At 35.5% G+C, this 16,758-nt stretch overlaps 1 protein-coding gene across 1 annotated transcript in view; it reads right to left on the bottom strand.

Moving 5' to 3' along the window:
- The window catches only part of si:ch73-242m19.1, a 41,781-nt gene that overhangs the window by 19,521 nt on the left and 5,502 nt on the right, over positions 1 to 16,758 (bottom strand). Inside the window, exons 7-26 of the mRNA XM_048190476.1 lie at positions 16,293 to 16,444; positions 16,013 to 16,165; positions 15,810 to 15,911; positions 15,350 to 15,499; positions 14,540 to 14,613; positions 14,330 to 14,459; positions 13,106 to 13,309; positions 12,825 to 13,017; positions 12,086 to 12,210; positions 11,326 to 11,526; positions 11,120 to 11,241; positions 9,567 to 9,795; positions 7,695 to 7,897; positions 4,771 to 4,923; positions 4,439 to 4,532; positions 4,135 to 4,343; positions 2,109 to 2,220; positions 1,973 to 2,022; positions 1,682 to 1,858; positions 1,056 to 1,173 (exon numbers count right to left, since the gene is read on the bottom strand). Of these exons, the coding sequence (XP_048046433.1) occupies positions 1,056 to 1,173; positions 1,682 to 1,858; positions 1,973 to 2,022; positions 2,109 to 2,220; positions 4,135 to 4,343; positions 4,439 to 4,532; positions 4,771 to 4,923; positions 7,695 to 7,897; positions 9,567 to 9,795; positions 11,120 to 11,241; positions 11,326 to 11,526; positions 12,086 to 12,210; positions 12,825 to 13,017; positions 13,106 to 13,309; positions 14,330 to 14,459; positions 14,540 to 14,613; positions 15,350 to 15,499; positions 15,810 to 15,911; positions 16,013 to 16,165; positions 16,293 to 16,444 (2,951 nt within the window). The remainder of the gene's footprint in view (positions 1 to 1,055; positions 1,174 to 1,681; positions 1,859 to 1,972; positions 2,023 to 2,108; positions 2,221 to 4,134; positions 4,344 to 4,438; positions 4,533 to 4,770; positions 4,924 to 7,694; positions 7,898 to 9,566; positions 9,796 to 11,119; positions 11,242 to 11,325; positions 11,527 to 12,085; positions 12,211 to 12,824; positions 13,018 to 13,105; positions 13,310 to 14,329; positions 14,460 to 14,539; positions 14,614 to 15,349; positions 15,500 to 15,809; positions 15,912 to 16,012; positions 16,166 to 16,292; positions 16,445 to 16,758) is intronic.

Genomic DNA, 16,758 nt, shown 5'->3' with positions numbered 1-16,758 from the left:
CACAGAGAGCCAAATCTGCGGTACGGCGAAGCTCCTCCATCACTTTAGGGGGCAGCCCCTGCTCCTGGTCCAGTTCTTTCAACAGGTCAGCCTGGTAGGCTTGCAGCATGGCCATTGTGCACAAAGCTGCCCCTGCCTGACCCGTTGCCAACATATGCTCTGTCATTCAGCCATGATGTAACACACAGCGGCTTAGTTGGCAGGGACAGTGTCTTCACTGCGGATGCCTCACCAACCAAGAGATAGCTAGCCAGTGTCTGTTCAATTGGAAGCATTGATGCATAACCATATTTCTGCATCCCCTCCACATCAGCAAAGTTTGCCTGTGAATGATGGATGCGAACAGAATATGGATTTCCCCAATAAGGGGAAGACTCTTGGGGGAAGAAGGGAAGAAGCTGGGCGGATATGTCCTGACAGGAAGCATTAATTGAGGTGGTTACGTGGGAGCTTGCGCTTCTCACGCTTCCATGGCAGATCTAATCTTTACGTTGCATGAGACATAACATCCAGCAGATTGTCATATGCAGGGCAGGCTAGGCAAGGCTACAATTGCTCAGACATCCTCAATCTCAACAGCCTCTTCCTGCTCATATTGGCTTGAGGCGAGGAGTGTGCTCCCTGCCAGATCAGATGTGAGAGTCAGCATGATGATGCTCTATGGTATTGTGTCCATTGTAGCGCATTGCATCGCAATGCCCCATTCACTTTGATTATGTTCATGACCTGTTTAATCTTTAAATTATTACTTGCAATTCTGTAAACGAAGCTGCATGTCTTTTCCCATGCAACGCATCAGTCATGGTCCCACACCAGCTAAACTCCTTCTGGCTCCACCTGCTACAGTAGCCATGCCCCAAAATCTCGCTAAAATCTCGCAAAACTCTCTTAATGTTTTGATGGTGCCTGGGAGGCTCAATGTTTATACTTTGGACTGGAGGAAGATAAACCCATGAATAGCATATTAATAGTCAATGAACATAAATTTTGGGGTTCCTTTTTAACGAGAACTGGGACACTATGCCATGTTTATTAGTCACAGATGCATTTCTTACCTTCTCCTCCAGATTTCTGAACATGAGCAGCACTTCTGTGTAATGAGGGATGAACCACAGATTTACTAGAGTCTTTCCATCGGCTGATAACAGTCTTCTGGGACGAGGCTGAAATGTCCTGAACAGCCAGAAGCAGTTTTTATTTAGAAAGGCATTTACATTGTGAACAGTAATGATTACTGTTTTATTCATGTATGAATTTATTTATGCATTAATGCATTATTTGTGCATTTAGTTTTGCATGCATTTATGCATTTTTTGTGCATGCATTTACTAATTTGTGTATTTTTTTGCATGCATTTATTTATTTTTCTTTGTTTATTTTGACTATTTTCCACATTTGTAATGATACCAAATCCATCAAAACTTTGAAATATACATTAAAATATGCATTTAAATTTTATTTTTCTGTTACTTGAGAGTTAGCACTGTTTGTCATTTTGACATCCTTTGACATTTGATTGTTTTTCATTCACTATTCAGCCCAACTCATGCATTAACAAAATGACTTGTTAAAAGATTTATATTTGTCTACAAAACTCAAAAGCCAAATGATCAAAATGGTTAGAAGCTCAAATGCTTTTTAAGCACATTTTTCTGTATGTATTTTCTTCTATATGCTTTACCTTGGATCAGGACACAATCTGCCCTCTGACTGCAGGTCTGATCTGGTTTCGTTGGGTGTTCCCTTCACAAAATGACTTTCACGAATGTGAGGAACCTCACAGAGCAGTGAGGTGAGACTGTGGCAAAGAGCAACAACCTGACCTCGGACACAACTCTGTGACATGCGCATGTTAAATCTGAAAGAGATACAGAGAATGTGCAGAGAATGCTTGTAATATAAAAATTTAGGTTAATTTACGTCTTTTATAGAAAACAAAGTATGGAAAACATAGTCCTGTGACTAAACATACTTGTGACAGAACTCCAAAATCAGTTTTCTCTTGATCCTGGCCACATCTTCCTATTGAAAGTAGAATGAAGGAATAAGGAACATTTCCATTTATTTAGCAAATCAAATCAGTTGCCTCTTCACGCTTGCCTACATACAGAGTTTAGCTTTAGCACACTCGTCTGTTCTTTCTTCTTTATAAATGCATTCAGCATTTCATCTCGAAGTCTCACTTTCTCCAGCTGAATGGACACAAAAGCACCTGCAAGCCTGAATTACAACAAACATTTCACACGGTGGTTCTATATTCAGTTAAAACACATCTTAATGTATATTTTGGAAAAATGTATATCCAAATTACTTTACATGTGGGTAAAAAACAAAACCACAACCACAACTCACAAACCATGGCATTGTATTTTGCATTAAGGATATACAGGGAGTGCAGAATTATTAGGCAAGTTGATTTTCTGATCATATTTTTTTCCCAAGCACATTTTACCAATTCCAATCCACATCAATCTTAATAACTACTATTAATATTGTTTTTAATCATTTATAAGTGATATATAATTGTTCATGAAGGCTGGAAATGAAAAATGCCTTATATTCAGGTGTGCAGAATTATTAGGCAAGTTTTCTTTTACAGGCAAAATGAGCCAAAAAAGAGATTTAACTCAGACTGAAAAGTCAAAAATTATTAAATACTCATGAGAAGGACGCAATACTAATGCAATACTAGAAATTGCAAAGTTAAAGCATGACCAAGGGACAGCAAAATGCTCATTGGGTCAGCGGGGTCAGACAAAAACAGGTGGAAAAGAAAAGACACATGTTAACTGCAAAATAATTAAGAATTAAGGTGAAGAATTAAGTGTGAAACCATCAGGAACCCTTTAGTCTCCAGCGCCACCATTTTCCAGAGCTGCAACCTACCTGGAGTCTCCAGAAGTGCAAGGTGTTAGGATCTCAGAGACTTAGGTTAGCTAAAGAATCCTAAAAAATGACCTGCACTTGATAAGAATCACAAGCTGAAGTGTTATAAAATACATGAAGACTGGGTTTTTATAGGCTTTATAGACAGACAGCTTGAGAGTGACTCCTGATGGACCAGCACCACATCCTCTGTACCACTGTTTGAAGAATTTATCCAGAATCTGGCAGTAAGGTGTTTGAGTTCACTTTTAGTCCATCTCTTATCCTGAAATGTCTGTCTTGCAGAGATGGACTAAAAATGATCTTCCAAAACTTACTGCCAGATTCTGGAAGATAAATTCTTCAAACAGTGGTACAAGAGGATGTGGTGCTGGTCCTTCAGGAGTCACTCTCAAGCTGTCTGTTTATAAGGCCTATAAAACCCAGTCTTCATGTATTTTATAACACTTCAGCTTGTGATTCTTATCAAGTGCGGGTCATTTTTTAGGATTCTTTAGCTAACCTAAGTCTCTGAGATCCTAACACCTTGCACTTCTGGAGACTCCAGGTAGGTTGCAGCTCTGGAAAATGGTGGCGCTGGAGACTAAAGGGTTCCTGATGGTTTCACACATAATTTTTAATTATTTTGCAGTTAACATGTGTCTTTTCTTTTCCACCTGTTTTTGTCTGACCCCGCTGACCCAATGAGCATTTTGCTGTCCCTTGGTCATGCTTTAACTTTGCAATTTCTAGTATTGCATTAGTATTGCGTCCTTCTCATGAGTATTTAATAATTTTTGACTTTTCAGTCTGAGTTAAATCTCTTTTTTGGCTCATTTTGCCTGTAAAAGAAAACTTGCCTAATAATTCTGCACACCTGAATATAAGGCATTTTTCATTTCCAGCCTTCATGAACAATTATATATCACTTATAAATGATTAAAAACAATATTAATAGTAGTTATTAAGATTGATGTGGATTGGAATTGGTAAAATGTGCTTGGGAAAAAAATATGATCAGAAAATCAACTTGCCTAATAATTCTGCACTCCCTGTAATTACTATAAGAACTATAAAAACAGTGATTTCTGTTCATTTCAATTAACATAGATTAAAGGCAGGAAAACAAATAAAAGCATAATGATAAAACACTTCAATGTATTTAAAATCAGAATATCTTTTACATTTTTTATGCTTAACTGTCATGAAAATCAATGTAAAAATCCTAAAGACTTTATGAAAAGTTTCATTTTCTTTATGCATGTAGACCTGTTTCTAGTAGCTAAGGCACATCTCCTGGTTTCAGATGAAGTAGATCCCTCATGCTGCAGTGGCAGGTCTGTATCTGAGGATTGATCCAGCTTCTCTGTCCTATAGCACAAGGATGCTTGTTTAAGTGCTCCAATCAGAGCATTCTTCTGAACCACCTGACACACCAGAACCACCTGCAGGTTCTCCAGGCTGGACTGATTCATGAGCTGATGCACAGAAACACAAGGTCAAATGATGATTCATATACTGGACAAAAATAATGAGCCAAAATGTGCAGGACAAATATAAATCATGTGATTACCTGTAGAACTGCTTCATTAGATTGAAAGCTAAATTTGCCAATATGACACTCATCAAGTTCCTGGACACAGAGAGGCAGGCTGTTTGGAACAAACCTATGAAACAGAAAGAGATAAACTGAAATCAACTAGATTTTACACATTCTGATCTGAAGAAATGGAGCAAGAGGACTTATTAATGATATACTGAGAAATAGATATGCAAACCTTAAAAACAACCACTAATTACAGCATTTAGGCTGCAACAAACCTTATACACTGCGTTCAATTCATTGCTTTCAACAGATGCTGATAATGAGCTTGACAGGTCAATATTAGTCCTATAGACTTTTACCTGTCAACATTCTGTTTGTCGTCCTGGAGGGTGGTGATGAACACAGGAAGTTGTTTTGGAATCTCTTTCCGCACAGCAAACTCAAACTGCACCGGCCGCATGTACAAATGAACATCATCATAGCCCATCACTCTGGCCAGTGATTTATATAGTCTAAGCAACATGACAGAAAGCAAAAGACATTCAGTTAAGAGTTTGATAACTTAAGCTGTTTTTTCATTTATCATTTTGAGGAACGTTTAAAAGCAGCAAAAATTAAAATGAAAGATTAAAGGCAGCAAAATAAAATATAAATATATAAAAAATAAATATAATTGTGTGTGTGTGTGTGCAAATATATATATATATATATATATATACACACAGGCACACAATTATATTTATTTTTTATTTATTTATCATTTATTACAGTTTTTCTCAGTCGCTTTGGTGCATTTCTCACATCACTATTTACATTTGCACAACAGTTAGTTCAACCTCCACAACATTTAGTCATTTGTGCACATCATAGTAGCAGTTTCTCATTCCTTCGAACAAATTGCAAATGCTTTTGGACATGCATCAATTGCTTTCATACAACTCTCCGCTGTTTTATAACATTATCATTTGCTTATGTCATGTCAGTCAAAATTAACTATACTTGTGAATGCTGAATAGTCATTCCATATAAAACTAATAGTCCTCATTTCATTGCTTGAGTCATTACATACAAAAATGTTGAACTAGTTGTCAAAATCTGTCAAGCAAATTTTACACATTTTTTTTTAAATCTTTTTTTCCTGAAAATGTCTCCTAAATTGAACAATTTCTCTCAAGTGAATCTCAACTTTCACTGATGAGAAGGGGTGTGTGAAGCATTAGTTGCAACCAATGATAAGCCACTTCTCTACAATCACTGTCAGAGCTGAATCCCATAACCCCCACTTTACAAGCATATACGAACCAAGCAGGACATAGTGTGTACCATTTCTACAATACTGTGACACAGAAGTGGAAGGTCAGCCTCATGGAAGAGGGGTAAGGGTGCGGGGAAGAAGGGGAAGGGGACAAAACAGGGGAAGAGGAAGAAGAGGCCAATAGGCAGATCCCTGATGAAATCAGGGCTACAATTGTAGATCATGTTGTCAATCACGGCCTCACAATGGCTGAGGCTGGTCGAAGGGTGCAGCCAAATGTTGGGAGAACCACTGTAAATTCAATTATTCAAACATTTCGTTGGGAGAACAGGTGTGTATAAATGGACAGTAATTCAGGACTAAACAATCTGCACTGCACTACTGTCATCGTGTCATACATGAAGCTTGCAGTGGGACAAGAACTTGTCACTGTACATTTTACATTTAGACGTACAGCTTTACTGCATCACACATTTAGTGTATTGTAGTGTACAGTAGTGTTACAGTAAAGATTTGCCATATGTACTGCAATATTGTTTACAGTTGTGCACAGCTCTACCCAAAGGGAGTTTATGTTTGTTGCAAATAAGGGTGTATTTTTTCTTTTGCACAATGCTGTGAACAAATTAGAATTGCAAAGAGCATATGCAGTAAAAATGTGAAACATACATATTCAGTGTCTTGTACTCAGTTACCTCACTAAATACAGTAATGTGTACCTTTACTGTATTTTTCAAATGGCTGTGCAAATAGTATATAGTGCTGTCTTGAGCATTTTCAGGTAGTGTCAACAAGATCTGACTTTTTTGCATTGGAAAACATTGACAGAGTAAACTGTCATAATGAAAACATGACAAAGCCATTTGACTATCTTGTTCATAAACAATGGTGTCAGGACTTTTCATCTTGATGACACTGACACTTTCATTGACACAAATACTTGCTTTTGAGGAATGACCTATCCATTTTGAGCAAGTGACACGCTTTTGCAGGTTATCAACTAGGTTTTGCAGTTTGTACTAATTGTTTTGAGAACTGCATTAACTGTTGTGCAAATGTAAATAGTGATGTGAGAAATGCACCAAAGCGACTGAGAAAAACTGTAAAGGCAGATTAAAGCAGCAAAAAATACACACACATTTATGTATAAATAAATAAAATTATTTATATTAGGGCTGTTAAATGTGACATTTATTATAATGGGTTTATGTGAAGATTGTTTTAAGTTCACTTAAATTAAAAGCTGTTATATTTTTTTAAAGCCTATTAAATAAAATTGATAGCTTTCAGTTATACTGTAATGTTGAATGGCTATAATTAATGGCTAAAATTGAGAAAAAGAAAAAAATTAATAGACATCAGTACTGGTATCAGAGATACTGGCCTTCAAGATGCCATTAAACAAATATACTGTCTTTGTGTTGTTTCTACATTATTTTGGACATTCAATGTGAAAGTATAAAAATATATTAAAATCTTTGATTCTTTGATTGAATCTTTGCAATTGATCGAGAATAATTACAGAAAAATGTGCAATTATCGATTGACAGCACAATAGACAGACAGACAGACAGACAGACAGACAGACAGACAGACAGATAGATAGATAGATAGATAGATAGATAGATAGATAGATAGATAGATAGATAGATAGATAGATAGATAGATAGATAGATAGATAGATAGATAGATAGATAGATAGATAGATAGATAGATAGATAGATAGATAGATAGAATGTGAAAATGCAACAGGCCACTTTACACATTTTTCATCTTTTTTACCACTTATGTTCCAAAAACATAATAAAATTTTTCATGAACATTTTCCACCCTCTCTGACTTGAATACTTAAACAGTCCATTTGCATGCTGTAACTTCTGTTAAATGGACTTCAAGCTATTTCTGCCCCATCCTTCGTTGTGGAAATGAAAGAATGAGCCACATCTAAGTTTCAATAACTGGAAGTTATCAAGGAAAAATAATCAAGGGAAATTTGAACTGCTCAGCAATACTGTTTTCCAACTCAACTGGGACAGGTGTTCAGTTTCTGATGCTGATTCAATGATGCGGTGACGGAGTGTGACGAGCTCTAGCAATGTGCAGAACATCTTCAGCATGAACAACTGTCTGTCTTTGCCTTGTTTCCTCTCCTGTTCCTCGGCAGATCTCACAACAGACATTCCCAGCTCTCTGACCAGAACAGGATCCTCCATGAACCCATCTGAGAACAACTGAAACATGAATAAATGAACATTAAACTCAAAATTGAATAAATAATGTAGAACAACCTTATTTATTTCTTTGTTAGTTAATAAATAGATGTCACTTGCTGAACTGAAAATGCAACATCAATGTTGCATACTACTGCTCAAAATATTTATCATTGCATACTTTTAAAGGGTCATGAGCTGCATTTTTTTTAAAGGTGCCATAGAATTGAAAATTGAATTTACCTTGGCATAGCTGAATAGCAAGAGTTAAGTACATGGAAATTACATACAGTGAGTCTCAAACACCATTGTTTCCTTATTCTTATGTAAATCTCATTTGTTTAAAAGACCTCCGAAGAACAGGCGAATCTCAACATAACACCAACTGTGACGCAACAGTCGGGATCATTAATATGTACGCCCCCAACTTTTGCATATGCCAGCCCAAGTTCAAGGCATTAGACAAGCAAGTATTAACGTCTGGAGTAGCACAGAGCTGAATCATCAGACTTTATGCAGGTAAGCATGCAAGGACAATAGCAAAAAATGGCAGATGGGGCAATAATAACTGACATGATCCATGATATCATGATATTTTCAGTGTTATTTGTAAATTGTCTTTCTAATTGTTTCGTTAGCATGTTGCTAATGCACTGTTAAATGTGGTTAAAGTTACCATTGTTTCTTACTGTATTCATGGAGACAAGACTGTCGTTATTTTCATTTTTAAACACTTGCAGTCTGTATAATTCATAAACACAACTTCATTCTTTATAAATCTCTCCAACAGTGTGTAATGTTAGCTTTAGCCGTTAGCCATGGAGCATAGCCTCAAACTCATTCAGAATCAAATGTAAACATCCAAATAAATACTATACTTACATAATCGGGAATGCTACATGACGAACACTTTGTAAAGATCCATTTTGAGGGTTATATTAGCTGTGTGAACTTTGTTTATGCAATGTACTATAGAGTTGCGAGCTCGGGGGGCGGGGAGCACGAGCATTTAAAGGAGAAGCACGTTGAATCGGCGCATATTTAATGATGCCCCAAAATAGGCAGTTAAAAAAATGAATAATAAAAAATCTATGGGGTAACTTCACAGACACATTCAGGGGACACCTTAGATTTATATTACATCTTGTGAAAAAGCATTCTATGGCACCTTTAAAGGGGTCCACTTATTATGTTAAAAAAAAAAAAATCCTTATTTAGAATAGGCTATTTTCTATTATGTTTTTGACCATCTCTTTGAAATACTCTGTTCTGATAGGCGTGTCACATTCAAGACTTGGAAGTAAACAGCCACTGCTGTGATTGGGTAATAGTTTTGCATATTAAGATAATTTAAACATCCCCACCGTTACATGTGTGTAACTGTTTTGAAAACTTCAGATGTTTGCTATACTTTTTGAGTTCTGAAACGTACAGGATATTTTATAGTACAATGACCTCTTATGTGTCAAAAGGAAATTTGATTTCTCAATTCATGACCCTTTTAAATAAAACATGCATTTTTATTTAAATGCATACATTTAAATAACAAATAGTGAGCAATATGATAGTATTGCATTAATACTTTAATATTAATCAAATACTTCTATTTCTTTTCCTTCCTTCCCTCCCCCCTAAACATTAAGTTTGACAGCGGCATCTCAGCTTATTTGGAGCAAAAAAAGACACATACGTCTCTCTGGATCTGAGAACTGTAGGTGGTGCCAGGAGCTGCAAGCATGTGCCAACGACACAGGGCCGTTTTCAAGAGCCTTTGCTCAAGTTTGACTCTCTGAGATGGTGTTTTCGCTCTGTGCAGCTCAAATAGTTCAGTACAAGCCCGTTCAAGACCCTCGTACAGCCGAGATGCCAAACACAATGAGGGGTGTATCTCCAAAAAATACACACTCTTCAAAGAAGGCCTGCAACAAAGGCACAAGGAGACACCCTAAAACAAGTGTTTTGTCTTTTACGCTTTTAGATACACTGCCCTCCAAAAGTTTGGAAACGTCCTAGAAAAGTGGGGTTTTGGACAATACTGGCATGAATCCTTTTTAATTTGTGATAATTTTGCTCTGATAAGGGACAACACAAACTACGAAAACATATTTTATTATATAAACAGTTTATACATAGAAAAAAACTTAAATTTTCGATTCATCAAAATATCCACCATTAGCAGCTATCTGACCTAAGCTGGGCTCTGATTGGTCCGTTGTATTCTAAACTTTATTGGCAATCAATTGTTGAAGCTTTTAAGGTGTGCTGACCCAAAAATCTTTTACAAACCTGGGCCAAGTTTAAACCAGTATCACAGCTGGCATCACAGCTGGCAAAGGGGCATGTCTGACTTTGACATGTATTGCCATTATTATGTAATCAAAATGAAAATTATTATTGCTGGTCTTCAATGCTAATGTCAAGTTACTTTAATGTATTTGCACAAAAAATGATAAGGATTTATGCTGATATCGTCCAAAACCACACTTTGCCAGGGGTGTTTCCAAACTTTTGGAGGGCAGTGTACATTTTTAAAAAACATTTGCAATTCATTTTGTGATGCATCCCTTAATGTGATATGTCATTTTAACAAGAATAAAAGGTGGACATTGCTTTTATCCATCACAAGCAGTCATGCATTTACAATTAGAACTATACATTTGGCAGACGGTCTGCATTCAATGTATATATTTTTTTTTAAATTAAAGCATTCTCTAGCAATCAAACACATGATTTTACTGTTGCTAGTGCCATGCTCAATTATTTAAACTACAGGAATGACAAGTATCATGCTCAACTAGAAGTATACAAGTATATAGTATAAGTATACAAGTAAACAAGTATAACAAAGTCTTGATTTTGTTTTTGGGCTCTACTAGAATCATTTTTCATGCTTAGCTGTTCAAAAAAAAGATTATTTTTCATATGTTTTACATTGTCACCCCTTTATTTTGCAAATGCTTTTGGTGGGAATTATTTAAATGAGGAATACTGTGACATGTACGTTCTCAGATGAAAATTCAAGACTACAATCAGGGAGTTCAGAAACAGTGACCCTGATATAGAGAATAACTCCCGCTGGAGGGACTTTGTAATTTGTAATTTTGCAGAACTTATTCATCCTCAAACATCAACATTACACACTAAAGAAGGTTGAACTTGGAAAAAAAGCATTTACTTAAATAAAGTAAACAATGTAAACATTTGCGTTATGCTGAATTTATGATTGATTATTTTTATCTTTACCTGCTTCCACCAACCGAAACCAAATGTTTAGGGATGTAGTTTGGTGGCAGGCCGTATTCGCTAGAACAACCATTCTGTCCCTCCCTCCATATTCTCTCCAGATACTGCCGCTGCTCATCAATCTAACGTTCAAAAAACATCAAAGCATAAAATAATCTGACAGTTTAGGTGGGTTCAACATGATTACACAGCAAATTCTTGGTTACCTGATTGTTCAGCACTAGTTTGATGAGCTGTTGGTGGCTGTGGAGGCAGACGATAGTGTCCCTGTAAGCTTGAACAAAATATCCAGCAGTAAAATCAATCTGTGGCCTTCTGTGCATGACGTCTGTGATGACCTGAGCCAATCTGAACTGTTCCTCTGGATCTGTGACATGCTGATACGCCTCCAAATAGCAATTCAAGAGCTGTGAATACAAGACTTTTGCTCAAAAGTTTGTGGAAAGTGAGTAATTTAAAGAAATATATAATTTTATTTTTAGCAATGAGGCATTAAATTGTGAAAGTAACAATAAATACATTTATATTCTATTTCAAATAAATGCTCAGTTCAAATACTCAAGTTCTTTTAAACTTTCTGTTCATCAAATAATCTTGGAAAATATCACAACTGTTTTTAACATTTATAATAATAAGAAATGTTTCTTTAACAGCAAATCAGCATATTAGAATGATTTCTGAAGGATCATGTGATACTGAAGACTGGAGTAATGATCCTGAAATTCATATTTGCATCAAAGGAAAAAAATAATTTTAAAATATATTACATAATATTTTAATAATTTTAAAATATATTACAATAGAAAACAGTTATTTTAAATAATAATAATAATAATAATAATATTTAATAATATTTTGATCAAATAAATGCAGCCTTGATAAGCTTCTTTCAAAAACATTAAACAATCCCAAACATTTGAACTGTAGTGTATAGCATGATTACAATTACACTCACACATCACATACCTGTATTTTGTGCTCCAGAAATTCTGCTTCACATGTCCATATGTCTAAAAGCACAGCCAACCGATCCACATCCATTCTAGCCAAAGAGTGAAGTTCTCCTCCAGATCCATCAGATGCATGCGATTCTGACAGAATAACATGAAACGACAATTGTGAAACACAGATTACAAACTAAAGGTGTCTTCATCATTCTTAGTTATGGCAGCTCTGTGTCATCATACTAAAATATGAGCCGCCTAGTTTTGCACCAGAAATGACACCAAGCCCTCTTACTTTTCCTCACCTTCAATCACCTGACATATAGAAACACTTTTGCACCATCAATTCCCAAAGAATAAAAAACATTCCCAACCTACATGGTTTTCTTGTTAAACATCCTTTATCACTTGGAAATTCTTCTGATTATCAAGTAAAATGAGTTGTCATAAGTTGCTTTACTTTTAATGTTTGCAATATAAGTGAACATATCAGTCATAAAAAATCAGTCACAGTTTTAAACAAGTTAGATATATAGTACATCCTACTTTACCAGCATATACATAAATTACACTCACGTAAAGCACTATATATAGCAAATCTCGGCTGCGTAATTGTTTTTATCATCACAAAATGTAAAGTATATTACGTCATAGCTCTATATATAGAGTTGGATATATATTATGTTCAACCTTGTCCACATAAATACAATACACTAACGTTAAGTGATATATACATATATACATATAGCATCTGCCCTGACCTTTGCTCCTCTGTATGAAATGAGACGCAGTAAGCAGCAGATGTTGCTCCAACTCATGCAGGTCCACCAGGGCCACATCATAGATGATGTAGAGACCCCGCTGGTCCTGCGTGTGGATGCAGCTCCCATCTGTGCTGTAGTAATCATGGAGGTTTTCCACCTCGGGAAACTCCATAAACTCAACACAGTGAACCTAAAACAGAACAGAGATTTACTCTCTCTGCCTTTCACATTGCATTGGTTTTTCCATAAAACACGGGGTGAATCTGCAAGTGGAGAACCTTATGGTCAACTGGACTGTTGTAGATGAAGTGATTTGATCCAAGAGCTCCAGTAGAGCCATCGTGTCTTTTAGCAGCACTCATCCAGCTCATCTCCTCCACACTTCTCACCAGATCTCCTCCGACCAACTCCAGACCTGGGGCGTCCATCGCCAGAGTCCTCTCTACTGACCGCAGGTAGTTCAGCGAGCTCAAACAAGTACGCTACACAAACAAGAGGCCAAGACTCAATAAAACACGGCATTTTAGTGAGAATTTTTTTTTTTTTTACCAAAACAAAGAATTTAGTACAAGTATTGTCATACTTGTATAATTCTCCTGATTTATGGTCATTTTAAGCATCATACATACTATGTTCAAAAGCTTGTGGTCAATAAGATTTAAAAATAAACAAATAAATTAATTAATTAAGACTTTTATTCAGCAAGGATGCATTAAATTGACCAAAAGTGATAATAAAGATATTTATAATTTTACAGAAAGTTTCTATTTCAAATAAATGCTGTTCTATTGAATTTTCCCTTCATCAAATAATCCTGAAAAACAACAAAAATATCAAGTGGCACAACCATTTTCAACACTGATAATAATAAATGGGCATTCTTGGGCAGCAAATCAGCATATTAAAAAGATTTCTGAAGGGTCATGTGACACTGAAGACTGGAGTAATGATGCTGAAACTTCTGCTTTGAATCACAGGAATAATTTACAATTTAAAATATATTACATTACAAACCAGTTTAATTAATTAATTAATTAATTAAGCACAATATTACTGTTTTTACTGTATTTTTGATCAAATAAAAACAGCCTTGGTGAGGATATTCTTTCAAAAACATTAAAAAATCTTACCAATCCAAACTATTTAACATAGTAAAAAAATAGTATAATAATAATTCATAGTTTATATAACTAAAGTATATCCTAAATCATGTTTTTCCTTTCTCTGGAATTATTGGTTTGTATGGGTTGTACAAAAAAAGCATAGTATCAGTATGGTACGTGACCAAAACACATTTTTATTATGTATTATGGTTATGTATTTGCATGATAGACTACCAAAGAATCATTGTATTAGCATAGTACATGTCCCAAAAAACAAATATGGTACACATTTTAAAAGGTGTGATAATACTTATATATTTATATTTTTGTGCTTTTGTGGGAAAGACCAAAACCTCAAACGTTTCACATCTTTCATGACGGTCTTTGACTGTGTTTTACCTTGAGTTCTCTGATCCTGAGGTGTCTCAGGTAGATTAAAGACTCATAAGCTCCTCTGGCTGTTACGGCCTCCTTGGCACCTTCTTCAGCATCTTCATCCTTCTCAAGCAGAAAAGCACCGCTGCTTTGACTAAACAGTTAGGAGACAAAGAGCTGTTAAAAGAAATCCTAACATACAATACAGACACATTTCAGCATTTGGAAAATTACCCTTTATTCTTTTTCTCATGTTGGTTTTTCTGATCTGCATATTTAGATAAATGAGAAGTCTGTCCATTGGCCACCTGGAGGGAAAAATAATGTGCAAATAATAACAAAATAGACAAATTGTTTAATTAATAGGAAATATATTTGTATTCTAGTGTATTTCTGTCTTTATTTTTCGCAATTCCGAGTTTATATTTCAGAATTCTGACTTTTTTTCTTGCAATTCTGACTTTATTTCTAAAAATTCAGAGTTTATATCTCACAATTCTGACTTTTTTATTGCAATTCTGACTTTATTTCTCACAATTCTGAGTTTTTTTCTTGCAACTCTGACATTATTTTTCGCAACTCAGAGTTAATATCTTATAATTCTGACTTTTTTCTTGCAACAATGACTTTGTTTCTCGCAATTCTGAGTTTATAATCTCACAATTCTGACTTTTTTTCACAACTCTGACATTATGTCTTGCAATTCTGAGTATATAAGTTATCTCATAATTCTGACTTTATTTCTTGCAATTCTGACATTAGATATAAACTCGGAATTGCAAGAAATAAAGTCAGAATTGTAAGATATAATCTTGCAAGTTATAAAGTCCAAAATGTAAGAGATAAATTCAGAATTGTGAGATGTATTTACTCAAAACTGGGAGAAAAAAAGTCGCAATTACCTTTTTTATTTTATGGCAGAAATTACTTGTGAACAATGTGCACTGAAGAATTGTTGACAACAAGACAAGGAACATGCATTTAAAAAGAAAAGATGTCATGTTGACTTGGAGAATATAATTTACTATTCACACAGATGTTCACCTGAGGCATGTTTGTTGTGTTATAAATGCTTCTCCATATATCAGAAGTTTCTTTGAGAGTTGCTGTGCTGATAGATGAAGGTTTTTCTGGTTGACATACAGATGCAGTGTACTGCTTCAAAGCATCAGTCACTTTATGAAGATCTGACTCCTTTAGAAGAAAGTGCAAAACAGTATAGTAATGTTGGATTATAGTAGTGTAACATACAGTAGTTAATGCATTAGCTAATATTAACTAACAATGAGCAATGCATTTGTTGCAGTATTTATTAATCTTTGTCAATGTTAGTAGTTTGTTAACTAATGTTAACAAATGGAACCTTATTTTAAAGTGTTGCCGATGTAATGTGCTCTGACAAACTGCTGCATGATTGATCTAATACTGACAACCAAAGGAAACTTGACAAAAATGTAGTATATATGAATTAATTAATAGATGAGTGGCAAATTCTGCTGTTCACCTCCAGGAACTTGCTGTGCATCTGGAGAAGTTCATCCATTGATCTGAGCTCCTTGAGTTTGGCTATTTGTTTTTGTAGCCAAGGATCTCGCTTTGGTTTCATCTGTTTGTTTCCCACAGGAGGCACAATAGAGCATAGACATCATATTCCATCACATGGTTCATGAATTATTACATATAAAATTTACTGTTGGCTTGTCTCACCTGTATATGAGGAATCCAGTTGGACTCTTTTCTGAGAGTCATGTTTGGACTCTTTCTCCCAAACTTCCGGTCTGTCGCTTCAGTGCTGTCGTACTGCAAGAAGGTCTTCATCTCCTCCTGATTTTTAAAAACAGTCCGAAACACGTAACTAACCTACATAAAATAGAAACAAATCACATTATCGACACTTACAATTTTCATAAGGCACAATAACTCATCATGTTGTAGAATTAATTTTAAGATCTTTTAGATATCATTGACGTAATTTGATTAGAATTACCAGACTAAAAAGCTCCATTTCATCTCCCGTTGTCTTGATGGTGCTGATATCGTATTGGATGTTGTAATGTGACAGGAGGAAGTCCAGTTGCGTTTTAAAATCCTCTATATTGGTCGAGTGCAAGGGGAGCTCTGACATTGATACAAATACCCCTGAAGGGTCAAAAACAGAGTAACTAATCAAGAAATGCATGACATCTAATAATATTCAGTTAAAGATCTTTATCTAAAGTATATGTAAACTTGTTTAAAGTTAAACTATTATGCTTTTTTACATTTTAAACTTTTCTTTTAGTGTGTAATGTTGCTGTTTAAGCATGAAAAACATCCGCAAAGTTACAAAGCACAGTCACTCCAAGGAAAGACGGACGGACGGACGGACGGACGGACGGACGGACGGACGGACCGACCGACCGACCGACGGACGGACCGACGGACAGACAGACAGACAGACAGACAGACAGACA

This window comes from Megalobrama amblycephala, linkage group LG5 (assembly GCF_018812025.1).
Source record: "Megalobrama amblycephala isolate DHTTF-2021 linkage group LG5, ASM1881202v1, whole genome shotgun sequence".
NCBI lineage: Eukaryota > Metazoa > Chordata > Actinopteri > Cypriniformes > Xenocyprididae > Megalobrama > Megalobrama amblycephala.
This window is presented reverse-complemented; position numbering and strand designations above follow the sequence as displayed.